Raw genomic sequence first — 27,410 nt, 5'->3', positions numbered from 1 at the left:
GTAGTCTCTTTTCTAATACCAACAAAAGGTAAAAATAGCATTTTTAATAATATAATATGTTAAATCCCCCCAAAAGAAAGAATCTTTAAAAGTATGAAACTAATCTGGGTTGCCAAGAGACATCCTATACATTTAATTGACTACCAAAAAGGGCAGCCCAAACCTTACGATGAAATCAAACTCATTTTCCAAATAAAACTAGATCCAAACATACATCTGTTACAGCCTCAAATATAAAATTTAGACATTCTAGTCATGATACCTTCCCGCATGTATCCACAGGATTTGTAATTACTAGATCCAAGTAACTTGTCAGCTCAGGGACCACACTATGTAATACCAACAGAAGTTTGGGATCATGTAGAATTAACAAAACCACTGCTTGATTACATTTCTCACTTGCTTTCGAAATGTTAGTTAAACCAACTATTAACCAATCCACTTCTTAACTATGTGCCCCTGCCTTCTCGTAGCTCAGGTGGCCAGAAGTACACTCCCAGTCCCTCTGTCCTTCTCCCACCTCACCCTGACAAACTTCCTTTGCTGCAAACAAATAAATTACCTGTGGGTCCCTTAGCGCATTATGTTCCCTCCCATCTGACTGCTTCTGCACATGTTCCTCTCTGCCCTGGAATACCTTTCTCCTCTTCTCCTTACCCTGCCTAACCCTACTTACACATCATCAAAAATGGACCTATTCTGGGAAGGCTGTCCTAGCAGGAAATCCGGGAGGACTGGGGCACACGACGGCCCTAAGACACTCCTTTTCTATGGTCCCAGAGCAGCATGTCACAGTATCTGTCATCCTGTCTTAATTTCTACCCCTAAGACCACAAACTCTTTGAAAATCAGAAGCTACATCTGTTTTATCTTCTGGTTCTATGGTTTAACAAAATGGAAACAGTCAAGTGGAAGTTGCTGATGAGATAAATAAAAGAGAAATATAAGCCAACAGGACTTAAGAATATAGTAGTACTCTAATGTCAAGTTAATAGATTTATACCCTCGGAAAACAATAAAAATTTAAGAGATTTCTCATAATATATTATAAAAGACATCTTTTATGTTAAACAGATTATAGATATGAATAGGATAAGATGCTGAGATTAATTTATATAATTCTACAGACTGTCACAAAGAAACTAAATATTATAATACAAAAATATTATATATTTGGTTTTAATTTGTTCCTAAGTTTTCACATTTGAGCAACACTATGTCAAAAGTAACTATACATGTTATTTAACCTTAAGTTCCACCAATTAGGTTAGAGAAGATCAAAATCAAAATAAACTTGGGACTCTACAAATTGCTTTTGAAAACATATGTAGATTAATGGCTACTTAGTGCTAATCCATGAAAGAAAGATGAAAAGCAACACTGCTCCTAATTATTAAGAAAACAATCCTGCCCACTTCCTCAATTCTAACATTTTGTGAAATGGCTCTAAAACACAAAAGCCCACAGTGATGTAATTCCTTCCTGACAATCTGAATGGTGAGGCCCATATAGTTTTCGGTTGTAATTCAAACCTGAACATGCCATAGTCTGTAAAAAGCACAAATCAGAATGTCTTTTTTTTAACACAAAGTGACATCCTCAGTTCAAAAACAGATCTCTATTTCCAATATTAGATAAAATCATTACATTATAATAAAAATTATGACCAAGTTAGGAATGATGTTTTGAGGTCTTTGAGAATCCTTACCTAATCCTATTCGGTTTGGACTTGTTTCTCGGCTACATCCCTGACTCCTGGGAATCTTGCTTCGTTTTTCTGAAGAGGGGGTCACAGGTGGGCCTCTTGACGAACCCCCAGCAAGGCCTCCATAACCACTTCCCAACAGTTTCCCTGGGGAACTTGACCGGCTGCCAGCTAAAAATGAAATGAAACAAAACTGAAGAATAGCTATAAATCAGGGAAGAAACTATAATAATTTCAGAAGTCAGTAAGTACATTAATTTGGATCAAACACTAAGAATTTTATATAAAAATGGCTTTTTGGTGGTGGTAGTACTAATTTTTTTTTAATGGAGCATAAAGGAACATCAAGTATCATAAAAGAATGTTTATACAAAGAAGAATTACAGGCGGAGTTCTACAAAACTAAGAGTAAAATTTCTGATTCAAAAGAGTGAGCTGAGTATAAACAGCTCCCTATTCCGCAGCAAATTTCTACAAATAATCACAAAAGTGCTTGTTTACTGTTTTATTTGTTTGTTCTATAAGAGTTGATATGTGAAAAATTTTAAGTATAACTATTGGAAGAAAAGAATTATAACAGAAGTTTCTTAAACAAGAGTGGAAGAAAGTAGATCCAAGAACACAAATGGAAGAAAAGGAGGCAAGAAGATAACTAGAAACATGGTAAACAAAAAAATCACACACAAAAAATGGTAGAAATAAACTCAAACATATCACTATTCGTACTAAGTGTGGCCAGATTAATCTATTAAAAGAGAGAAATTCTTGGATTGATTTAAAAATAGAAAATGATATTTAACTGCTGTTGTTCATTAAGAAACAAACAACACACCTAACACAAAACAACAAAACAGAACAAAATGTTAAAAAAGGACAAGGGATATTTCATATTGATAAAAAAATAACTGTCTATTAAGGCATAATAATCATGAACCTTTATGCTCCAAGTAACACAGCTTTGAAATATAAAACATAAAATTGATAAAGATACAGGGATAAACTGAGAAGGCCATAATTATTAGTGTATCTCTAAGGAAAATAACAACTAATGAAACTAATAACTAATACACCTCTCTGAAATGGACAGAGTGGTCAAAATTATACAGATATGTATAAACACACGTCCCACATACACACACACGTACAACAAACAGAAGATATTCTTTTCACCTTTCTACACATACTACAAAAACTGTGTACTAAGTTTCAAAGGAAATCTCAGAAACCTACAAAAGTAGAAATTACGTAAGACCACATGCCCTGAGATGTACACAAGAGAATCAGAAATTTAAAATAAATAACAGAGTTAGTGATTTTTATAAATGAGTAAGTGGTTGGATAGTTATATAACCATTTCTCATGAGACAGCATTCTTTCTTAAAACAGCAAAATTTTAAAGATTGCATCAACACACTAAAATGGCAGTCATTTACTTAGTACACTCCCCTTCAGTAGAGAAGCAATAAAATTCTCAAATATAAAATGCATGTTATTGTGTACCAGAATAGCATGACCCAGAGATAAAAAGCCTTTTAAATAACATGTAACCTTGAAACACACACCCCCACACACCCCTCCATCATTCAAATGAATCACTAAGGTAACTACTCACAAAAATTAGAACTTGATAATGACAGCTACAATTTAAAGTGAAATTCATTATCAAAATCACTGGTACACATCACCATGAAGAACCTGTCTCAGGATTTATTAATCTTGCCCATTAACTTTGAGCACCCAAAATGGACTATTCAGCTATGTAAAAGGAGAAAAGAAATTCATTCTAAACTCTAGAATTTGAAAATGCAGAAAAAATGCAGAAAGATTAACTAAGCTTATAATAAACATAGAAATTAATATTGTGCAAGGAACATGGGACAGGGAGTGAAGGAAACGCAAAAAAAAAAAAAAAAAAAAAAAAAGGCAAGAAGAGAAATGGCTTACCACCAGCAGGATTAGCAGATCTGGATCCTTGATTATGAGAGCAGACCAAAGGACAGGCAAAAAGTGGATTAAAAGACAATAGCACAATACAGAAGGTCAGCATGCAACACAACACAAATGTCTTTGTTCACAAACACATTAACAAAATAGCTTTTTCTTCTGGGTCTTTTTCCTCTTAGTTTACTTTTGTACCTATGTTTACTGTAGTCATATCATACTCTATCAGCATTTATTTTAGGTCTGTTCATGGAACACTCAGAAACCTATGTGCCAGCACAGTGCCAGGCAGAGGAGATGCAGAGAAGACCAGTGTGTTGGCCTCCGGGAGCACGTCTACTCTTCAGTGCTGAGCAAGCTTAGAGAAGTGACTAGATCCTATTCGTTTATGGATCCCTACCACTGTGACTGGTACTTAACATATAGGAAGTGCTCAATAAACATCACGCATCCAAAGAAACTGCTACTAACTAGTTTCATCTGAATATCCTATGCCAAATCCTCAAATATTTAAATGCTAATCTTCACATATTTAAATCCTCAAATATTTAAAATATGCATTTTTAAAATATGCCTAACAATAGATTTAGGGCCCTAAATCTAATGTTAATGAAATCTATTCACTATTATACCAGGACTTTGAATGCTGCTGTATCTACATTTGTAAAACATATAAAGATGCTCATGTTTACCTCCTATAAGAATTTTTTTAAATACTAAATTTATATGCATAAGTTTGAGGTCTAGTCTTGATTATTTGCTGGGTTGTCCCTCCTGTGAGTGGAATTTGGTCAGTAAGGTAAAGCTGAAGACTTTTAAAGTGGAGCGCTAAGATAGGGTAGAGTATTTCTACAAGACTAAAGAATTACAGCTCTATCCTTGCCTTCACCCCCACTACAGAAGCAATGTAGCCTTCACTACCTCCTAAGCAGAGGAGCCAGGCCACAGGCAGGAACCCCTGCAGAGGCCAATGCCAATAAACAGACATAAAGTAATGTAAAGTACTGTTTAACCCTTACTCTCCAAGAAAGGAACTAACACTGCATGGCTAAAGAACTAGACATTTTTTTATTAAACTCAATTTTAACATACAAACCTATATTTTGAATCTTGAACAGCATTTGTCCAGAAAAATTTCTCTGTGAGAAGACCTGATTTATATTTATGAGGTCATGACCAGAGTATTTTATCCATCTGTGACTCTAGGCATCACTAGGGTTCAACAGAATAACCAGAGCTAGGATACTGTTCTCAAGGTCTACAGGTGCACAACGCATGTTATGTTGTGTACACCTGGGCGATACACCAGAAGCATGTGCTTCTGCATCAGACAAGCCTGTTAGCAATGTATGACCGATGTTATACTTTCTTTTCAGAAAGGATATTACATTTGTTTAACATGAGGCCTAGAGTTACCAGAGGGGCATAGGAGATTGTCTGAATTCACAAGGAGCTGAGAAAGGCATTCTATATACTAACCAGAACCTAAGGTCTGGCCACGGACTGAGTGCTCTCTACACAAGCCAGATAGCTCCTGGGAACCACAGAGGAGGTAGACACCTATGGGCTGGGAAGTGCTGTGCTGGGACCGAGTACAACACCCAGGGAAGGAGAGCCTTCCTCCCCCATGCTCACCTTGCCCAGGAGAACTGGGACACCCAGCTCCACTCTATATGCATACAGAAGGAGCAGAAGACTCAAAGTCAAGTGTGGCTGGGAAGTGAGACACTGGGGTGGTTCCTAAGAGTGATCTGAATACATTCCTTCCATCTATGGCTGCTTTCATGGCTGATGCTAAACAAGCCAAGTGACTCAACATGTACAGACAAGCAGTAATGGAAGCGAGAGCAGCTGGGCAAAGCAGAAGCCCACACTGGCAGGTGGAGAAGAGCAGGCTGCAGATGTTAGAACACAGGGTTAATGGGGAGAGCTTTTAATGGATTTGCTCATTACCACTGAACGAGAACTCCACATTAAAATAATCCCCAGGTACTGCTCTTAAATTACATCAGAGGGACTCCTTATCAACAGTAAAATGGGTCACAGCCCAGGTATATCTCAATTTGAGATGCTTGAGGAAAGGGAGAGAAACCACATCTTAATGTTTAATGTGTAATAATACAAAATTTAAATCACCTGGAAGGGAGACCAAAGTATCCATTTTGTAAGCTTACCCAACAAACATCAAGACTACTCACGGCAGCTTGGAGCCACACAAATGTGGTTTTCCCCTGAAGTAATGAAAATAACTATAAATTTTTCAACTGTAGAATGGGCTGTTAAACAAAACTGGGATAACAAAGGGTAAAAAATATACTTCTTACGCTGAGACTGTGAAACCACTTTGGCGCGACTGCGGCCTCGATTGTCCGGGGTGGTAGCAACGTTGGTGGCACTCCCGGAGCTCTGACGTCTTGTGCGGATCCGACCTGGAAGATGCAGCAAAAATGGTGTTTCCATCACGTTTTCAGTCAGTGACACCTACTCAAGAAAACAACCCAGATCACGCCCAAGTGGCACTGACTGGGCCACCTGCAGGGGCATGCGTCTTCCTCGCGTGAGGTCCTGACCCATTTCCCTGTGTACAACACACATGCGCCTTGTATCTGCACACACAAGTTCTACAGATATGTAGCAACTCCCGAGAATGAGTCATGAACCTAGAAGGTGCTTCCGTTACAAGTATTATAGCATATCACATTTGCAGATAAAGAGGTGATATCCATTTGAAGATTTTTTTCCCACAATTTAATGTTGTTCACATTAAATTCTTTTTTACTACCTACAAATCTGTCAAATTTCCAAAAGCAGAAAAATATTAGCGGTCATCTTAAGAAAAATACTACAGAAATAAGACTAAATGCAAACAAAACAAAACAAAACCACCAAAAAACCATAACTCAGCAATCAAAAGCTAAGGCACCCTGGAGAATGTTCTGATATATGGCATTAAACCTCTATTTTAAAACATTTTAAGATTATTTATTTATTTGAGAGAGAGAGAGTGAGTGCACAAGCGGGGGGAGGGGCAGAGAGACTGAAAGAAGCGGACTCTGCTGTGGAGGCAGGCTGATGCAGGGCTCAATCCTAGGACCCTGGGATCATGACCTCAGCTGAAAGCCGACCTTAACCAACTGAGCTACCAAGGCACCCCTAAACTTATAGTTTAAAGCATGTGTGACAAGTTTCTAGACTGCAAAAGATGAAGACAGAATCTATATTACAGAGTAGCTAGAGAAGCAACGACCAAAAAAAAAAAAAAGCATTTATGAGAAGAATTTGCCATTTGCCATTCTAAGTAAAGCAATCCTGTTCAACTCCCGTTATAAATCATGAAACCTTAAAAACAAAAGTGAACTCAGAAATGCAAAATCAGTGATGATTGGAGATTAAAACTTTTTAAAATTCAAGACTTCTTTGGTTTCAGTAGGGGCACAAAATGCCTCTCCTGTCATAAGTCAATCAGAACAGCAACTTGATAGGGAAAACACAAACCAATGGAACTTGCATTGGCATCTTACATTGCTCAAAACCACTTCTACTTCATCATTTAAGAAAGCTTACAGAAAAGTAATACAGAAAAACAAATCCTAAGACTTGAAAAAGGCTCAAGAAAAAGAGGTAAGGAGCAATAAAAGCACTGCAGTAAGAAAAAAATTAAAATTAGAATCAATGACTTTTAGTAGCAGTTTAAGCAAAGACCCACAAATTCTAGAATCTGTACTAAAGCTATATGGTATCATACTAGGAGCTGAACACGTGTGAATTTGTAATTCTCATAAGAACATTTTATTTCCATTTTACAGATGAGGAAACAAGGAAACGGGGATTAATTAATTTGTCCAAGGTCACACCACTGGTTTAGCTACCTGTGCTTGTCTGGCTAGCTGGCTGACATATGAATAAGGACATTTTACTTTCCTAAGGAAGTTAAATCAAGGCAGTCACTGAGTCAGTGAACATGAAAAACCAACTGAATCTCACTTCCTATTTTAAATTCACTGTATGTAGGACACAACTTTAAATGTCCCTGTATCCCCTACTTTCTCCCAACATTTGGTAACCTGGTCCTAAACCCGGCATTCATCATCCCCTTTTGCATTTCTTGAAACTTTTAATATAGCTAGGTGTATAACCAAGAAACAGATGGCATGGTTTTAGATATTTTAAATGCTTTTAATTGTATTAAAGGGTATATATTTTTCCAAAACTTACTGTTTTGCTCAACATTTTATTTGTGAGGTCACTTACGGAATTGATTTTTCTGTAGGAGGTAGAGACCCACTTTATTTTTTCCATATGACTAATCAGCATCCAAGTACATTTTCTTAACCCCTTACTGATCTAAAAGCCACCTTTTGTCATTTACCAAGTACTTAAATACATGTGTGGGCTTGTTTCTCAACTATCTGGTCTGTCTCATTCAGTGGTCCACATGTCCACACCAGTGTAACATCACAATGTTGTGAATAGCTTACAAAAACTTTTTTGCCAATTGGTAGAGTAAACCAACCTGGTTTTCCCCCGAGGCCTTTGTTCTCTTCAATATGCATCCAAAGATACAATTTTAAAACAACCTGCTGAAATCTTAACTGCATTATGTGGAATGCAGGGTTAATTTCGAGGGGGGGGTAAGACAGATTTATGATCTTGATTTTTCATTTTCTTCAATGTCTTATAACAAAGCTTTATAATTTTGTCTAAAAGTCTTACTTAAAAAAAAGTCTTAAATTTTACAGATTTATTCAAAGGTGCCTTTTCTTTATGACACAAAATACATTAAATTGCATTTTCTAATTTCTAGACAAATGTGAATGTAATCTTTATATTTTGATCTTAATTCTGGGAATCTTGCTAAACTTTTGTTAATTTTACTAACTTGTATGTAGATTATCTGGGGTCACCTAAATATACTATCTACAAACAAGACCAGTTTTTTCCCTTCAAACTCTACTCTTTCATTTCTTTGTCTTTATCCCACTGTCTTAGACATGTAGTCCACACTTACATGGGTAGGCTTTGTTGCTTTGAGCCATATATTTTTTTTAATTAGGGAATTTCACAAAGTATGATATTTCAATAGGCTATGAAAACCCCTTTGTATTCCTAATTGCCAAGGATTTGCCAAAATAATTGAATTTTTTGATGCTTTCTCTACATCTTCTTAGGTAAGAGGATTCTTCTCTTAAATGTGCTGATCCACCAGGAAGTTTCTAAGCTATTAGACCCAAGATAAACTCTCACAATGTACATACTCACATACACAGTATGTCTTGACTGTACCCTTTTCTCGTTTAGTGCTAAGGCTACATCAGCTGCATTAATGTGGGAAGTATTCTCACCTTCTTGGAGTTTATGAAAGACTGGGATTATCCAATGCCTCATACAATTTCTATTTCTTAATCCTGTCTTGTTAATGTTTAATGCCTACTTCATTAACTTGTACTCTTATCTCTATTATTTCTTTCCAACTCTCCTTTGGGTTTATTCTGTTCTTTCTCTAACTTTTGGAAACAACCTCCTGAATGCTTCTCTTCTAATACGAACTTAAGGCTATGAATTTTCCTCTAAGCACTGTTTTTGCTTCATTCCATAAGGATTGATATGTAGCTCAACATAAAGTGTTGCTTTAAAAAAATACATTACTAGATCTTACTTGTTAATGTTTTGCTTTGGGAAAATAATTTGGATCTGTACTTCACACTTTATACCAAGAAAAACAGCAAATGAACCTAAGATTAAAAAGTAAAACATGAAATCATACAAGTTTTAAAATAAAACACAGGAGAAATCCCTTGTAACTTGTAGTGGGAAAGTCCATTCTGGTTGTGATTAAAATGAAAAGCCATTAGAAGACTGATAAATCTGATTACTTAATTTTTTTAAATAAAATCTCAGCATGACAAGAAGAAAACTATGAGCAAGTTAAAGAAAATGACAAATTGGGAAAAATTATTTGCAATTCATATCACAAAGGGCTAATTTCCACAACATATAAAAGGTTTCTAGGAATCAGTAAGTCCACCAACAGTAGTTGTGCTGGTAAATGTTTAACAATGGGCAGTGGGGAAGGGTTTCTGCAGATTTGTGTTTTCTAATTTCCCTGGTGTAAATATTCTCACCATGGCCAATTTCAGGCTACTGACATGAAATCAACTAGATTACATAAAGTCTGAAAATCTAACAACTGGCTGTCATGAAATAGTTCAAGACAGCCCCAGCACACCACTATCACAATGCAATAAAGAATGGACAAGAGCTAGGAAAAGGTAGTTAACAGAAAATAGAAATGGTTCTTGAGTGTATGAAATATTATTCAGCCTCAGTCAATAAGAAAAAAAGCTAAGAATGTGCTAACATTCTAACACGTAGGGAAAGAGGAGGCACTCTTACTCATTGCTGCTGAGAGTGGAAATTAGTACAGCCCTTATAGATAGCTGTTTGGCAAGATCTACCACAATTACAAATGCACACACTTTTTATTCCACCAATTCCACTTTAGGTAGTTTATTCTACTAATATACTTGCACCCATGCAAAGTGACATATATTAGAGATTATTCATGATAGCAATGTTTATAATAGCAAAACTCTGGAAATAATTCCAAGGTCTATCAATATGGGACTGGCTGGTTAGTTTCCACATAGCGGAATGCAGTACAGTGGTAATCAAGAATAAGGACATCCTCTAAGCTAATATGGAAGGATCTTATGATACATTAAGTGAAAATAATCAAGATGTAGTGTATAAATATGCTATCTTTTATGTTTTCAGAAGGGGAGAAAATACTTTTAAATTGCTCCTATATGCCAAGAAACTCTTGATAGAAATGAAACTAAAATTTTAAGACTGAAGTCAAAGGGAAAGAAGTGATAGCTAGGCAAATGAAAAGATGGGAGGGAAACTACTAATTGTGTACCTCGTCCTATTTTCTGAGTTTTGAACTACATGAACGTATTCCCTATTTAGAAATTTATATATATATATATATTTTTTTTTCAAACATCCAAACACATAAAAGTTTATTAATCTTCTCATGAAAAATCTGCACAATCACCACAGATAAAATCCCTGCAGAATTCTTACTACTAGTGTTGCCCAATCTTCAGCTCACTTCTTTTTTGCCAGTACCAACACTGGTTTTTGCAGTCCTTGACTTTCTTCATTCTGTTGTGTTCCTTCTCTATTTTCTTTATGCCTTTTTCTTCTCATATAGGCCATGTCTTGCAAGTCTATGTTTGGGTTCTTTTTTTTTTTTTTTTTTTTGCATAATCCAAGGAATCATAAATACTGCCAAAGCCCACTGTCATGCCACCACCAAAATGGGTTCTAAATCCAAATACAAAGATGACATCTGGTGTGGTCTTGTACATTTTGTCTAGTTTTCCCCAAATTTCTGTCTTAGGTACTGTTGCCTTTCTGAGATAAAGAATATCAATGACCCTCTGTTTCTGCTGAAATAGTCAGTTGGTCATGAACTTCTCGATCTGGATAGTTACTGTGTCATTCATGATAGTGGCTGAGCTTCAAGCAACTTTATATTGCTTGAAGGAAAAGAGCTACTTTATATTTTTATTTTTTAAAGATTTTTATTTATTCATGAGACACACACACAGAGAGAGAGAGAGAGAGAGAGAGAGGGAGAGAGAGAGAGGCAGAAACTTAGAGAAGCAGGCTCTTCACAAGGAGCCCGATGTGGCACTCGATTCCAGGACCTGAGGATCCCAACCTGAGCTGAAGGCAGATGCTCAACCACTGAGTCACCTCGACTTCCCTACTAATTTTTATTATATAGCAATTCTCTTTATCTCTAAGGTTTTGCCTTACTTTTTTCTGTTATTAATAGATCTTCCACAGCTTTCCTTTACTATGTATTTCTTATCCTTTTGTCTTTTACTCTATCTGCAGGCATTTATTTTAGATTTGTCCCTTTAAATATCACATAGCTGGATCTTTAAAAACAATCAAGTCTAATAATCTTCCTATTTTAACTGGAAAGTGTAGTTCATATAAGCTTATTTTTACCATCTTAATCACACTTATTTGTCTTTTAGCATCTGTTGCTTCCTTGTCTTAATTTTTTAAGGCTATGCTTAACTGTGTTTAAAGATAATGGTCTCATTAATTAAAGTAACATATTAAAAACACAACTTCAATTAGATCATACTTTTGGGGAGATGGGAGTTTTTAAATCTTTTTTATTAAAGATTTTATTTATTTATTTGACAGAGAGAGAGAGAGAGAGAGAGAGAGAGAGAGAGAGAGAGAAAGAACCCAAGCAGGGGGAGGGAGGGTGAGAGAGGGAAAGGCAGGTTCCCCGCTGAGCAGGGAGCCAGATGTGGAGGCTCAATTCTAGGATCCTGGGATCATGACCGGAGCCGAAGGCAGACACTTAACCAACTGAGCCACCCAGGCACCCCAAAATCACTGTCTTTTTAAGTTAAACTTTTAATTTTGAGATAATTGTAGATTCCACTGCAGCTGTAAGATGGAACACAGATGGAGTCCATGTGCTCTTTACCCAGATTCCCTCCCATCTTCTAAACCTGCAGCGCAAAATCAGAAGCAAGACATGGATGTTAATAGGCTCCATCCATCTTATCCAGATTTCCCCAATTTTATTTGGATGTAAACTCTGGCTTTCCTTCATGGGTAGTCTCTTTGCCCCTCTCGCTGCTTCTAATATCTTCTTTTTCAATCTGTGGTGTTCTACTATTTTACCATTTGTCCTTCTGTCTTGCTTGGGACTTGCTGGGTTATTTGAGTCTGTGGTCTAGTACCTTTCATCAATTCTGGAGACTTTTCAGCCATCACCTCTTCAAATACTGTCCATGCCCCATTCTCTCTTCATTAAATGTCTTCACTATTTTCCATGTAACTTTCTTTGTCTTTCACAACTCTACTCTTCTACACACACTGTACTCTGGACAGTACTTTCCTGTCTTGAATTCATGAATTCTCTCTTTAGCTACAACAATTCTGTTGCTTAAATTACACAGTGAGTTCTTAATTTTAATCATCTATTATATTTTCATTTCTAAAAGATCCATTTGTTCTTTAAAATCGACTTGGTCATTCTTTATAGTCTCTTACTCCTTCGCTTGTCTTTGCAAATTTATTTCTTTAAATATTAAGACAATGAAAGGATTCCTTTTCTTGGAACTTTATAGGAATTCTTTAAGATGCAGATTGAAGTGGTATTCTTCCAATGAGGATTTATGTTTGTTTCTGCTAGTGTCCTTAGACACAAGTGATCCACAAGCCACTTTAATATGATTTATCTATTCAGGTGTTTTATCTGTTGGGTTCTCAGACGAAAAGTGTCAATTCTGATTCAAAAACTGCATGAAGGGATCCCTGGGTGGCGCAGCGGTTTGGCGCCTGCCTTTGGCCCAGGGCGCGATCCTGGAGACCCAGGATCAAATCCCACATCAGGCTCCCGGTGCATGGAGCCTGCTTCTCCTTCTGCCTATGTCTCTGCCTCTCTCTCTCTGTGACTATCATAATTAAATTAAAAAAAAAAAAAAAAAAATTTAAAAAAAAAAACAAAAAAAAAACAAAAACTGCATGAAGATGCAATTTATGACTGCATATTCTCAGGGAAGATTCCTTACCCCCCTTTACCCAGTATCAAGATTAAGAAATGGGTAAAATTTCCTCTCATCCTCTTCAGTTTAGTGGAGTTAACTTCCTTTTTATCAGTGATGATCAGGTCCTGGGTAGGCTCCACTTTACTCATCCTCCATGTCCCACATACCCGTCATAGGGAATGCTCAACATCTCTGACATTCATCCAAAAACCTCAAGGTAAAAACCAGCTTTTAAACCCTCACTTACTAGGGTTCTTGTTTCTGCTTAGATCTGGAGATGTGTGGGTTCACTGTTTTCATCCTAGATCAGTGATATGTTTCTCAATGAGGAGGATCATTCAGACTGCTGAATTCTACATGTTGCTAAAAATGCAAGTTTCTTACTTCTCTTAGACATTTAACTGCAATTATATATTTCATGTTACATAAAAGATCCTTAAGTCTTGAAGGATTAAAATGTTTGTATTCTTTTCGCCTGCCACTTCTCCCTCATTATAGAGGTAATTATGGCTTATGAGCTCACATGTGGTATGTTTTAATCTCTGGGAATCTTGGACCCGATTTGGGTGTACTCCTCTGCAGAAGTTCACTGCTCCTGTCCAGCACCCTTGGAGGCTACAAACACATACCACTTAAATTCCTCAGGCTGGAGTTCCCAGACGCTACAGACAATGAGAACTGAAACCATAACTTACGCCAGAAGTGCACTCAGTTACAAATAAGGGGAGACTGGTTTTTTCCTCTAGATAGGACAAAGTCAAGAGATACCATATTAACCTGAAGATAAAGAGGTTTTGTTCCTAGTCCCCTTTACAATGCTGGCTCAATGTCAACCTTACCTCTCACCTGGGAAGAGCAGAAGGGCTTGTTTCTTGTCGCCACGGGGATCCCCATGAATCGCTAAGACCTCAGGGCACCCTTAAAATCAATTTTGGGGAGTTAAATGGGCCTCTGTTGTGTTGTACTCAGATAAAGATTTCTTATATAAGGAGAAGGTTGGTTGGTTTGTTTTCAGTTTATTAATTTAGTGATATTACTCTGAGTGCCTATTTACGTTCTAAAGAGATGATATAAAATACTCCACGGTCTTTAAGAAAACCAAAATATATTCAATAAATGGAACAAAGAATAAAAATATTTTTAGTTCTACAATATGACCTGTTATTTTTTTTTTTTAATTTATTTATGATAGTCACAGAGAGAGAGAGAGAGGCAGAGACACAGGCGGAGGAAGAAGCAGGCTCCATGCACCGGGAGCCCGACATGGGATTTGATCCCGGGTCTCCAGGATCGCGCCCTGGGCCAAAGGCAGGCGCCAAACCGCTGCGCCACCCAGGGATCCCCTGCGCCACCCAGGGATCCCAATACGACCTGTTATTAACTGACATTCATACTGTGTAATGACAGAAGATGAAATGCAGACATGAAAGAAAAAAGCATAAGTAAGAGAAATAGAAATAAGCAGTATCAGAGAACTATCCAACAGAAAAAAAATAATTCTGGAGATGGACAAGAATGGACCTACCCAAAGAAGGGGCTACACCCAGAAGCAAACAAAGAATTGGAAGACAGCAGCCTTTGACTTTCATAGAATAAAGGCAGAACAACCAATATTGAGTAGCTTTTTAAAAGAGCTGCTGAAGAATTTCTTTCAAACACAATGCCATTCTTCCAGAAGAGCCCTCAAAATGGGAAATGAAACCTGTGCAGCCAGTTTAACTTGCAGCCATGGTTTTCCTACATTTGGTCCAAGGTAATTTAAGAAATCACTTATCAGACAGCCTCATATCACTAGAGTTTCTGTCCCCCTTATGTTTCAAAATTTCAGGCAATTCTTAATTTAGAGGTTATAAAGATTAAAAGTTCTTGTAGATAAGTCACCACTCATCACACTGGGCCTTTTGGCATATGTATTTGCTTTATAAACTCATGGCTTCGGGGCACAACTAAAGCAAACTCTACTCATACGCAGCATTTTTGATAAAATCAAAATCTGGGAAGTTGACCACTTGTAAATTATGTTACCTGCAAGTACCATTCCCCCAAAGGAACTTTTCTTGTGTTTTTTAAAGACAAAACTGAAAGAACCTTAGTACTTTTATTCCAACATACAGACACATATATTTTCACTGTGTAAAAAAGCTAATCACTTAAAATTCAGAGTTCTTGGATAAATATTCAATAATACCAAATATTTTATTTCCCAATAAAACTGAACTAAAATAAAATCTAAGTTCCTTTTCCTGAAGAGCAGACAAGACTACATGGTTTTTAATTTGTAATCTTAAAAACCATGAAAAGTTAAGGCAGGGTTTTTTTTCCTACATTCAGTCCAAGTCCATTAAGCCTTTGACTTAATAACGTATGATCATTTATTCTCTGAAATGATCAGTAAGTCGTCAGCTCCCACGGGTCATTCAAGCCCAGGAACCCTGCATTTAAAATTACGTGTTCCAAGAAAGAATCTGAATGAGGCATTTCCTAAACCATAGTAGCTCTTAAAAACACACACACAAAAAAACAAAAACACAAAAAACAAACAACCCCCCCACACACACACACCAAACCCAACCATTAGATGAGAGTGCATTCATTTGTCACAGGTGCAGCATCTCATCATAGACTTTCCCACAAGCAGCAGAATCAATGATATAAATGCTTCCTTCAAAATCTCCCCAAATTAACCAAAGATAACCTGGAAATAAACTTGTTTCCAAAGGATGAGTTTCTGTTGGTTCTTCACAAAAAAATATTTTCTGACTAGTTGTAAATGTGAGAAAGGCTACTTGATGGGTATGATAAAGAAACACCCAAAGGAGATGTATTTTCTCCATTCCTACACTAGGCCAGAATTCAAATGCATTGTCTGAATTTTTACTTTAGAGCATCCAACTATTGATTCCAAGTCTTATCTTTGTCTCCTACTGATGAAAGCACCTGGCTCTTCTTGTCTCAGGAGCTAGACAGGAAAGAATTTCATAGGCTTATTAACAAATTTTAAAAAGGCCCAAAAGGTTTACAAAAATTCAAACTGGAAACTCAGGACAAGCCCAACATTTACTCCAGGTTGTGATACTTTCTGCCTTTTCCTAAGAACCGTGTGCAGAGTTTCTGAGTACCACCGCTAGGTTTCACTGCTTCACAGCCAGGGTCTCCTAGATGTAAAGGAGTATATGGTCCCCCAGGACCATGTCCTTTCCCTCTTGTGGGCGCTCAAGGCCTGATAGTCTGATGTCCAGCCCTCAAGAGCCTGCACAGCCCTGGGACCCAGAGAACAAGGCACACCGGCTTCCCTCACTAAGGCTGGCTTCCACTGGATTCTGAACCCTATACAACGAAGGGCCCCCATCTCATTCTCCCACTTTCCCTACTGGAAGAATCAGAAAGAGACGCCTCTTGGTCTTGGGCACAATAACTGAGTAGGCAATTCTCTGACCTTGCTCTGCATCAGTAAAAAGAAAACTAATAAAAAGGAAAAAAAAAGTGAAAAATTCCTAGTGCTGGGTAAAACAGCAGGCTGATTTCAAGTCTGTCACACAGATACATGACACGAGAGCATCTGAAAAAATAACACAATGTCCCTTGGAACATCTTCATTTCCCATTCCATCTACATTTTGGAATTCTGCTCTCTACTACTCTTCCATGTAAGCTGAGCAAATATGTAGGATGGTTTCTTTGGGAAGGAGAAACATACAATTACTTATTATCAGCTACAAATGGAAAAATCACACCCAGCCCCAGGAGTCTGCTGCTCTCATGAAGTAGGTCCTCATCGTGACATAGGCTTCTTGTCCATTTTTCATTTGGGCAACTTTTCACTTCTCACACTTGTCCAACCGGAAGAACCACCTGTGGGGCTTGTTGAAAATTCAGATTCTATTGCTCCATCCTAACCCAGGGCTCTGCTCCTTTAGCAAGCTGTAGGTAATTCTTATGATGAGGTTCACTTTGAAGAACACTGACCTTGGGACTATGCTCTTTGCTGAAAAAAAATTCTATTCCTAATTTTTCCTTTATGAGTCCCCAAGGAAGTGGTATATTGATTAAAAGTACTGTGAATTGCACATATAGATAGAACCAGTCCACTTTGCAGGCTAGCCTTTTAGAATGGCCAAATAACGTATGAAAGTAAACTAGCAGCTCCTAATTGTTAATCATTAGGCTGAGGGTTGGTGAGTCTAAGCCACTATCTTAAGAAGATGAGGTTCCCTAAGTTTCAATTATTTGAGGCATTATCCTACTTTACAGCTATAGACTGTGCAAAGGGCTGGTCTCATCTAGCATGTGCTCATCAAAGACCTGTACAGACTGAAATGGTTAGGTCAAAATGTCAAAAATATAATGCAAAATCAGGAAGAACTACTGGAGAATGGCATCAAAAGAAACCAAAGTGGACCAGGAGGCATGGGTTTCTTTCACCAGGCTAGATCCTGCATGTAGCGCAGAACAAGGCACATGGAAGGCATTTAATACATGGCTGGTGAGTGCAAGAATGGTCAACGAATAAATGGGGTATATGCCCGTGATACAAACAGAAATGACATTGCATGATTCAGCAGCATCTTCAGGAAAGAGAAAAGTGTCGTTTAACATTTCTATAAATTACCTGGTAGAAAACCGTTACCAGCCTCTCTTCTAAATAATGAATTGATTTTTCAAAACAGGAAATGGCAAATCCTGAGAAGCCCACAGAAGCACAAAAAGTAAAGAGAAAAAAAGAGAAGGGAACGAGGACTCCGGAGGGGGTGCCGCAGGAGTACTAAAATCTGAGACAAGCAGCTCAGGGGACAGTAGCACACAATGTCTTGGCAATGCTCCTCCCCAGGTAGACTGGGCGCCGGAAACCTCGTATAGCACACGTGAACGTGAGTGACAAATTCACCAGAACCACAACAGAACAAGGAAGGAGAGGGGAGCTCAGATAGAGGGGAAACCAAAGAGCCGGGGAAACAGAATGAAGAAGAGTGGAGGGAACATGCAACGTGTCATGCAGGGACCTTGTTGGGGACGACTGGGTGCCAGGCAACACTCAGTGAGCACAGAGGACGAGTGAAGGCGAGACACACCTCAATCACAGAAACAAACCGCTTACCCTCTGCTTTAGTGGAAGTACCATCTTTAAGCAAATTAAAAAACAAGGGAAGGGATAACAGGGAACAGTTAGTAACAGTAAAAAAATTAAAAAGCAGAATGTTATTAGCTACTAAAAAAGCAAAAGTACAATTTAAAATAAAATTAAAAAAGAAGTTCAACAGCAAAGCAGATTCTGAAGCGAATAAGTGTGCCTTGTATTAAAATTGGCCTAGTGTCATGTCACTTTTGGAAAACAGAATGAAACATGACAACCCAGGGTAGGGCCTCCATTGGTACACTGTTGATTTTTGTTTTAGCCAACCCTCATCCTCTTCAGAGTTTCGTTTTCTTAGAACCAAGTACCAGCAGCGTACAGGAGGAGAAACCAGAAGCTAAAGTACTGAAGAATCACCCAAAGAACAGAGGCAAATAGGAAGCTAAGAGAAGCTAGCTCTAGCAATGACGCCTATCCCAACTACATGGTGCGCAGCAGAAGCTGTACAGCGGGGTACCTGCGTCAAGGCCTACGGACTCCGTATCTTCCCTCACGTGTCTGGATTCTAGAAGTTCGGAAAAGGATCGTCAGCTTTAATGCTACACTTCTGCACAGATGTAATGTGCCCAACCTAAGCAGTAATTGTAACAACCTCTCAGTAGGATTACGCTAAATTTCCAGGGTTTTTTGTTGTTTCGTGGTTTGGGACATGAGGCAAGTAGGGGTAGATGCTCTCTCAGGAAATGCTGAGAGAATGGGAATATTCCACTCCTGTCACCTCAAGACCTAATGCCGGGCTGAAATTTATCTTCAGTGTTTTAAGAGGTCAATTCTGTATCATCAGACCAAAAGACCTGAGTGCTTTTCCTAGCACTGAGGGAAATCTACATGGTCCATATTAAAATATCCCAAATATGCACAGAAAAACAAAGACTACTACTGAGTCCTCTAAAAGATGGTTTTTACTCAAGCTTTCAAGCAATGAAACAAATACTGATCACAAACACTTAAGGTGGGTCAAATGTATTGAAACATGGGTACATACTTAAAACTGACCTAAAATGAACAGAGCTACTACTCTACCCTGGGACAGAGTCATTCTGACTTCTCCCTTACTGGATGACTACATACCAACCTAACGTTATAAACGTTCCAGTGTGATGTTACAGTAGTAAAATGGAAGAAAGGGGGAACACTTATTGGGTTTCTTTCCAATCAAAAGGTACCTGTGTTTGAGGTATTTCCCTAGAGAAAACAAGGCTGACTTAACAAACATTCCAGAATACATGCCTCTCATGTTGTAATTTTCCTGGCACGATCCATTTTTTCACCTTATAGGATAAGAGTTTACAAAAGACTTTTATATCATTTCATTTATCCCCTGCATGTGTCTGAGCTGGGTGACATTTATCACAACTAATTAGGTAGAGAAACAGCTTCAGGGACTGCATGGCCCAGTCAGGGTCATCAAGCTAATCAACGGCAGACCAGTAATCTCCTGGTGATCTCTCATTGGGCTTCCATGCTCAGAACATTAGTTTCAGAAATGACTTTGGAATTGCTTTGTAAACCACATAAGCAATCCAGTCTCAGTGTTCCATGAAGTTTAAATTATATGTATTCAATTTCCATAAAATCCAAAATAAAACAAATCCAGCAAAGTCCCCAGATTTTGGCTTGAACGACTTTGCTCTAACAAAAATAAGATGAAATAAGTAAGATAAGCCTTACATACAGGTTGTTCAGCTGTCTGCTGAAAAACTGAGAAACTGACCAACCATTCTGGCAGATAGGACTTCTTTTAAAAATAATTTAAAAAAATTCTTTGGGCTACAATGTAAGTACACTCTCCTTCCATGGTACCCATGGAAGACCAACACTATTCTGTGGAATATGGTTATGCTGGCCAGTAGATCCACCACATTTCTCGAGATGTCCCTTATTGGGGACCCTCCATCCTACACCTTGGCCACCCCAATAATATTTTCAAATTGTGAAAACCTAACTACCAATGACTCTTTGGTGATTCCCTCACTAAACCCTTTGACCCTGCCCCCACGGATGTCACAAGGGGGGAAAGCCAGCTTTGGCAATATGGGAGGTAGCATAGGTGCTGGTTGGGTTGCCATGAAGGGGGAAGTGAAGTAGAAGGATATGACACATCATGTGAGCATCCAGGTACTTACTTATCACTAAAAAGGATGATGCTCCAGAGAAAGGGAACACTTAACAAAGGGTGTGTGGCTGGTAATCAGCAGTAAATGCACTGAGCTATTTATACATAAATATCAGCCCTGTAACGGTGAGAATTTCCTCAATGATTGTGTCTTAGAATTTGCTAAATAAATATGAGCAGGGCTAAGAATAATCTTGAACACCAGGACTGGGGGGAAAGGTGGTAGGGAGTCTGGTTACCTAAGGATGCATATGACCCCGGAGGCAAGGCTGCTGCAGAGCTGAAAGGCGTAGTGCCCGAGGCTGAGGACACCTTGGACTTGGCACTGGCTGCTGCGTTCACATCAATATCACTTCGAGACCGCTGGAGGGATCCAGTCGTTGACACGGATTTGGTACTAACTGTAGAAGCTTGAGAAGTAAAGGTGGAAACATCAGCAGGGACTATGCTAGAATTATATACATACATTGTTAAAACTTGTTTTGCTTTTCTTATCAAGTTGTTTTTCTTTTTCTTTTTCTTTTTTTATTAAAAAGTAGGCTCCATGCCTAGCATGGAGCCTAACACAGGGCTTAAAGTCACATCCCTGAGACGGAGACTTGAGCCAAGATCCAGTTAGGATACTTAACCATCTAGGTGCTCCTTCTAATTAGGTTTTAACAAAGGTTGGCATGCATAAGCAGGGACATGCTGAAGACAAAGATTAGCCAATGCTGAAGTGACCACAACTAGACACACCCGTTCCATTGTTTTCTTGTACTCAAAGACTATAAATGCCAAACAAATGGTCCCTCTTTCCGATGAAAGTGAGAAGTTAGGTAATGAAAAAGCGCACAGATCTGTCCAGTTTCTACATAATGTGGCCTAAGCACGCGCCCTGATTCTGATGCCTTCTGCTCCCAGGGAGCATTCTACTGTCTGATCTCTGACTGAGAGCATCCTCAGAGCATCACCAGTTGTCCTCATTCTCTTATCTAGTGACCAGAGCCAAGGAGAGGCACTATTTGAGTAGAAAGGTCCCAGGGCTCCACTTCTGCCTGCCTAAGGCACCCTGGTTGTGTGTTCCTCATTGCCCTTGGCCCCTGGGGCAGTGGAGTTCTGCCACTGGGCACAGCTGCAGCATCCAGAGTAGCATGTTCTGCAAACCTGAGGGGGGGCCTGAAAGCAGGTCAACAGCTTCTAGCAACTTAGCAGCCCCTGGGAGCAGCACAGAAACAGAGGCCTCCCCAAGACTGCCTTCACCACAGCAGCCAGTCTTACCTCTAGAGGTGGTACTTCCAGTAGGACTTCTTTTGGCAGAGAGTGGCCGGCTGAAAATAAAAGTATATCTGTGTTTATTATAATCAAACATGCACTTCACCTGCATTCACACCAGTACAGTCTACAAGAGGAAACTAGGATGATGATGAACTTATTTCAGAGTTTTCAGAATGTATCAGGTAACTAAGACCACAATCTTACAAATCCTTGATTCCAGACTAAGCTTTAGGATTATGTATTGGCCTATCTTCCAAATGTACAAAGAGAAGTCATAACTCAAGGCAGAAGTTAGAAATCAAGAGTGAAGACAATACATTTATGTCCAAGTTCCTAACACCTTCCCCCTCTCCAGACTTGTCTCTAAGTCAACAATCATACTTTCTCAGAAACCGAGGCCATCTATTCCTTACCATTCCCTCCAGTATCTCACCTAGCAGCAGGTGAGATCTGCCCCCCATCTGAAGTAAGAAGGGATTAAAACAGGCCCATAAACCAAAAAAAACCAGCTGGGATTGTGTTCTCATATAGCAAACTCCCAACATAAAATCTCACACGAATGAAAATCACAGCTGAAGTACTTACTTCAGACTCTCCTGAGAGCTCGAGGATGAGCGGTCGGACTGCGGCAGCGACACGATGCTGTCTGAGTTCTTTAGGTGGGATTGTAGGGCTTTCTGGTAGGATGACTCGAGGGTGTGGTACAAGTGCTCTGCTTCTCTGCTGAAGTGACTGTGAAAACCCCAGTAGCACCTAGGGGAGATACAAAGCTTGTCGTATAGCCAGGACTGCACAGGGGGCTCACAGAGCTCTGCGGCCCACCACAGAACAGTCAAGGACTGCAACCCTCAGCTTACTGCCACTAGGAACAGGACAGGGTAAGGGAGAGAGGGTCTAAGGAGGCCTGGGAGAGATCCTCAGCACACAACTTTCTGGCTTTTCTGACACTGGCAAGCTACCAGACATCTCTGTATCCCAGTCTCACTTATAAAATGGAAATGAGAGACGCCTGGGTGGCTCAGCGGCTGAGCATCTGCCTTTGGCTCAGGGTGTGACCCAAGAGCTCTGGGATCAGAGATCCCCGCGTGGAGCCAGCTTCTCCCTCTGCCTGAGTCTCTGCCTCTCTCTCTCTTTCTGTGTCTCTCATGAATAAATAAAAACAAAATCTTTTAAAAATAAATAAATAAATAAAATGGAAATGAAAGGGCTGAACTTACGAGACTGGGGAGCCTTCGGGACGAGGGAGCTAAAACACCTAAAAGTAGACTCGGAACATGGAAGGGGACTCATCAGTGGCAGCTTTTATAAAAGCGATTTGACACTCATCGATTTGAAGTATTTACAGTTGCCTTAGATAACATATACAACAGAGGCACAAAGAGGTTCCGAGCTACTTGAAACCTGTTTGTAGCATGACTAAAGAACCAGAAAAAATGGGGAAGCAGGAGAATACATATAAGGATAAAAACAGCTTAAGCACATGACTAATGAATCCATTCCTAAGAGTTGTGAGCAACTATCAGCTATGTCACTTATTTTGGTAGGAACTACCCAAGCTGGGATTGTGGTAACCACTTCAGTGCTTCGATGAGGTCGTCTGAGAACCTCAGAAACCAGGGGAATAGAATTTAACCGAGATCGCAGTCCAAGAGCAACAGGGACTTGATCAGAAGGTATCAGTGCAGCTAAGTAAAACAGGAATAGTCCAGGTGAGTAGGAAGAGAGGCTACTTGTGTCAAGTAGAAGAGCTGGTCGCTATGAAAGCACAGGAAAAACCACTACAGGTGCCAAATTCATAGCGCTTATCTACACGTTGCCCAAGACAGAATAAGTCTCAGCATCTTTGACTCCTGGTATTTACAGTCACGATGACAAAATTATTCTTCAGGAGGCATGGAATGCATGGTCACAGCTATGTGACTGGAGCATGAGCAGCCCTAACGGCAAAACTGCCACAAACATGCCAATTACCACTGTGGTAATTGGCAGCAGCACATCAACTCATCTGCCCCTCACCACATTCACACTTCTTCACACCTGAAGCTGGCAGCGATGTCATCACATGGGAAGGATCCCTGGGACTGTGATTTTTCACAGAGAATCAAAAGGTCCCTTTGAATTATGACCTGGCTTTTAACAAAGCCTAATGAGTAAGAAAATGCACTGAGTGTACATACAAGTGCTTTTCTGATTCATGTAATAATTTCTCATAAATTTAAAAATGAACATTCTGCTGTAGACTTTAGTCCTATTTACATTCATGCTATCAATCAGTTCTTCAGGCCTGGGCACCTGAACAATCTTCTCAGCAGAAAAATAAAGAAATCTCAGCAGAAAAATAAAGAAATAACAAGACCTGGCCTTTTGAGGTCATGTTTTCAAAGTCACAATTAATGAAACATGTTCGTATAACTTAATGAATTTTTAATAAGACAATCTAAACAACACTCCTGAAATTTAAAAACAGTGCACGAAAAACAAGTGGTGTACAATAAACACTTACTTTCTGGCTTCTATCCTTGCTTCGGAATCTGCATCATGTATTCCCTTCTTTATTGTTTCGGCTAATACTGATATATGTCTAGGAATTCAGAAAAGAAAGCAGTAACAATCATTATTAACATGTGGTGTTTTATGCGGATGAAAACAGGTGTGAGAACTTCAAAGTAGCATCATGGAATCCAGAGCCTTTGTATCCAGTGAGTCAACCAACACACAGCTGAGAAATCAGAGCGCTCCCTTATACCCCCTGTGCTATTCTCCTAATTTCTACCTCAGTCCTGGCCCACCCCCTATCCTCCATCAGCTACCCCCACCTAAGTACCCTGAGTTTTTTAAATAATGGCTGATTCTTCTCACATCATCCTTATTTAGTTCAACCTTTTAGGAACCCAAAAAACAAGACCCTACTTTTTCCATGGCCAGCTCTAGTTTCTATGAAAATTATGAGGTAATAATCATCAGAATACTGAAACAGCTACCTGAATCACATTTCTGTAATTAAACATAATGTTTTTATACAAGTTTCACTATGTAACGTGAACAAATTTATAAAATCGTGTCACAATTTTATCAACAGGTATTCTCTTTAGTTATGTTCTGCCCTAGCTGAGAAGAAATTATTAAAAGTATCTCTTTGAATACTTAACAGATTTTTAAGAAAAGAAATAAGGATGCAATGAGTCTCCCAGAACAGTAGTCACTAATTTTATGGCCCCTTCAGTCTTTGCCTCATTCCTTCCTGTTTAGCAAGTACCTGCCAAGTGGTAGATGGGATGCTGAGCAAAGAAAGGAATGAATGAATACACAAGGCGACATCTCAGTTCTTCACACACGTATCTTCACGTTAAATCTCCCACTCCATTTTACACCTCTAAATTCCAAAACTATCACAAATAGAGAGGGTACAATATTCGAGACGAAAGAATGCATGACTCTCTTCTAGATTCAAGGTTTTTCAGATGAAATTTTACCCCTGAGAGGCAGAGCTTTGTGTCCTCTCCAACCCCTGCAGTATGAACAGGACTCCCAGAAGCACTTCATTAGAATTCTACTAATAAAATGATTAGGATGCTGTGAAGTTCCTCACAATACGTAACAATAAAAACTGGGTGGCACAATAGCATCATCTATTCTCTCCAAATTTAACTCACAAATAACAAGCATCTCAAATTCAAAGGAACTAAAAATGGCAATGAATGAATCTCAAAATTAACAGATGTGCTTTTGCAAGCATGCTGCCATAATCCTACCTTTTATCATGATGATGTGAAACATACCAACACCAACCTGAATAAAAAAAAAAAAATGCAACTTTCTGATACAGGGGGATCAAAAAGAAAACTTTGAGATGAGCGAAACTCCTCGAAGGATCTAAGAGTTAATCCCGGCCTACCAAGAGCAGCTTGAAACTTTTTCCTAGTTGGAACTGACAGGGATGTCAGGCAGTACAATGAGCCTAACTCTGGGAAATGAACAAAGGGTTGAAGAAGGGGAGGAAGGTGTGGAGGGATGGGGTAACTGGGTGACAGGCACTGAGGAGGGCACTGGATGGGATGAGCACTGGGTATTATACTATATGTTGGTAAACTGAACTTCAATTTTAAAAAGGAGAGTCAAAGGGAGTTCATTGTGGTGTACTTCCAGGACAGGTGGCAGAGGAAGAGGCCCTAAACTCACCCCCTCCCACAGTTATAACTAGGTATCACCCACATCAGTGTAAATAGCCCAGACCACCACTTGAAGATTGGCAGACTGGACTCTGCACAGCTAAGTCCAGAGAGGAGGCCACAATGAAGAAGGTAGGAAGGGCACAGATGTGGTCAGGAGCTAGATGAGCCCATGAGCTTTCTACAAAAGGGAGGACATTGGGAACACACAGAGGGGAGAGGACCAAACCTTCATACCAAGCACCTCAGCACAGGGAACCCACATGAAAACCAGCGGGGCATAATTTCATGAGTTCTTAGAATCAGTGGGACTTTAACACCTGGAACTTTAAAAATCAATAGCTAGGAAATAGGAAACTGAATCCCCACTCTTAGAGAACACAACAAACAGCCCCCGGGAGATACAGCAATAAAACAGCACTTCCAAAAACACCTGTGGTATACATGAAGGAGCTTTCTTCACTGATTTCAGAGCATGAGCAGAAGGGGCAGGAATCCTGGGGAGACTTCTCCAGGAACAAAGGAGCTGGTGGGTACCATCTCCCTGCCCAGACACATAGACACCTACAGAAACAAGTTCAGTGCCAATACTTTCCATCTAGCTTGCTAACAGTATGCCTGGCTTCTCCTGTGGACACATCCCCTCCAGCCAAGCCCTGGTTCCAGGTCTCCCCCCTGAGCAGATCCACATAAAACATTGCTAACAAGTTTTGATATAGTCCCAATAGTTGAACGCCACCTACGGCAGCGTTCTCCTGGGTCCTGCCCCATCCAATACATCCTTGGCTGAAGCCCATCCAAAGCAGTGCCACAAGCTTGGCAGGGTGCAAGCAGCCGTGATAGGGATTGGCACCTCTGCAAACTGACTCCTGCCCTGAGGAGAGCAGAAGATAACCACACACCAGTCAGACTCTTGGTTCCAGCAGTGGGCTGGAGTCAGAGAGCCACTCTAACTGTAGGCATCACCCACCAATAAAAGCTTCTCAGGGAACAAAACAAGGCAAGTGCCCAGCAGTCTGGTACTACTGCATCTCTGGCAAATTCCTAGTCTGATGTGATGCATGCCCAGGTCAGTCGCGACTGGCCCACTAAAAATACAAGAATCGAATGCTGCCCACAGCATGCAGAGAGCCACTGCAGATGACTGGACTGAAAGAAAAAGTGGCTCAGCCACAACAGCAGGGTATATGCAACATGCAGAGATACCCCTGAAGCACCAGGTTCTGGTGAACAGGGGACACTGCACTACAGGGCACTATAGGACCTCTTTTTCATAAGGCCACTGCTTTCAAGAGCAGAAGACATAGCTGACTTTTCCTAACATACAGAAATAAACACAGAGTTAGACAAAATGAGGAGAAAGAGGAGTATTTCCCCAGTGCAAGATCAGGTCAAAATCACAGCAAGAGATCTAAGCAAAATGGAGATAAGTAATATGCCTGATAGAGAATTTAAAATAATGACCATAAAGATACTCACTGGATTTAGAAAGCAAAAAAGAA

General features: G+C 39.5%; 1 protein-coding gene across 12 annotated transcripts in view; it reads right to left on the bottom strand.

Moving 5' to 3' along the window:
* Window positions 1-27,410, bottom strand: part of CLASP1 (cytoplasmic linker associated protein 1) — a 263,831-nt gene that overhangs the window by 78,704 nt on the left and 157,717 nt on the right. For 5 of the 12 annotated variants that reach the window (XM_041739917.1, XM_041739921.1, XM_041739920.1 and 2 more), the window contains exons 16-24: window positions 24,243-24,320; window positions 22,325-22,492; window positions 21,743-21,792; window positions 20,722-20,892; window positions 18,824-18,871; window positions 18,331-18,354; window positions 5,971-6,075; window positions 3,650-3,676; window positions 1,709-1,876 (exon numbers count right to left, since the gene is read on the bottom strand). In XM_041739917.1, coding sequence (XP_041595851.1) covers window positions 1,709-1,876; window positions 3,650-3,676; window positions 5,971-6,075; window positions 18,331-18,354; window positions 18,824-18,871; window positions 20,722-20,892; window positions 21,743-21,792; window positions 22,325-22,492; window positions 24,243-24,320 — 839 coding nt within the window. The remainder of the gene's footprint in view (window positions 1-1,708; window positions 1,877-3,649; window positions 3,677-5,970; window positions 6,076-18,330; window positions 18,355-18,823; window positions 18,872-20,721; window positions 20,893-21,742; window positions 21,793-22,324; window positions 22,493-24,242; window positions 24,321-27,410) is intronic. The other 7 variants (XM_041739919.1, XM_041739928.1, XM_041739929.1 and 4 more) reach the window with 3 other exon arrangements.

The sequence above is a fragment of the Vulpes lagopus genome, chromosome 24, assembly GCF_018345385.1.
Source record: "Vulpes lagopus strain Blue_001 chromosome 24, ASM1834538v1, whole genome shotgun sequence".
Classification (NCBI taxonomy): domain Eukaryota; kingdom Metazoa; phylum Chordata; class Mammalia; order Carnivora; family Canidae; genus Vulpes; species Vulpes lagopus.
Note: the sequence above shows the minus strand (reverse complement) of the source record. Positions and strands in the feature narration are given on the sequence as shown.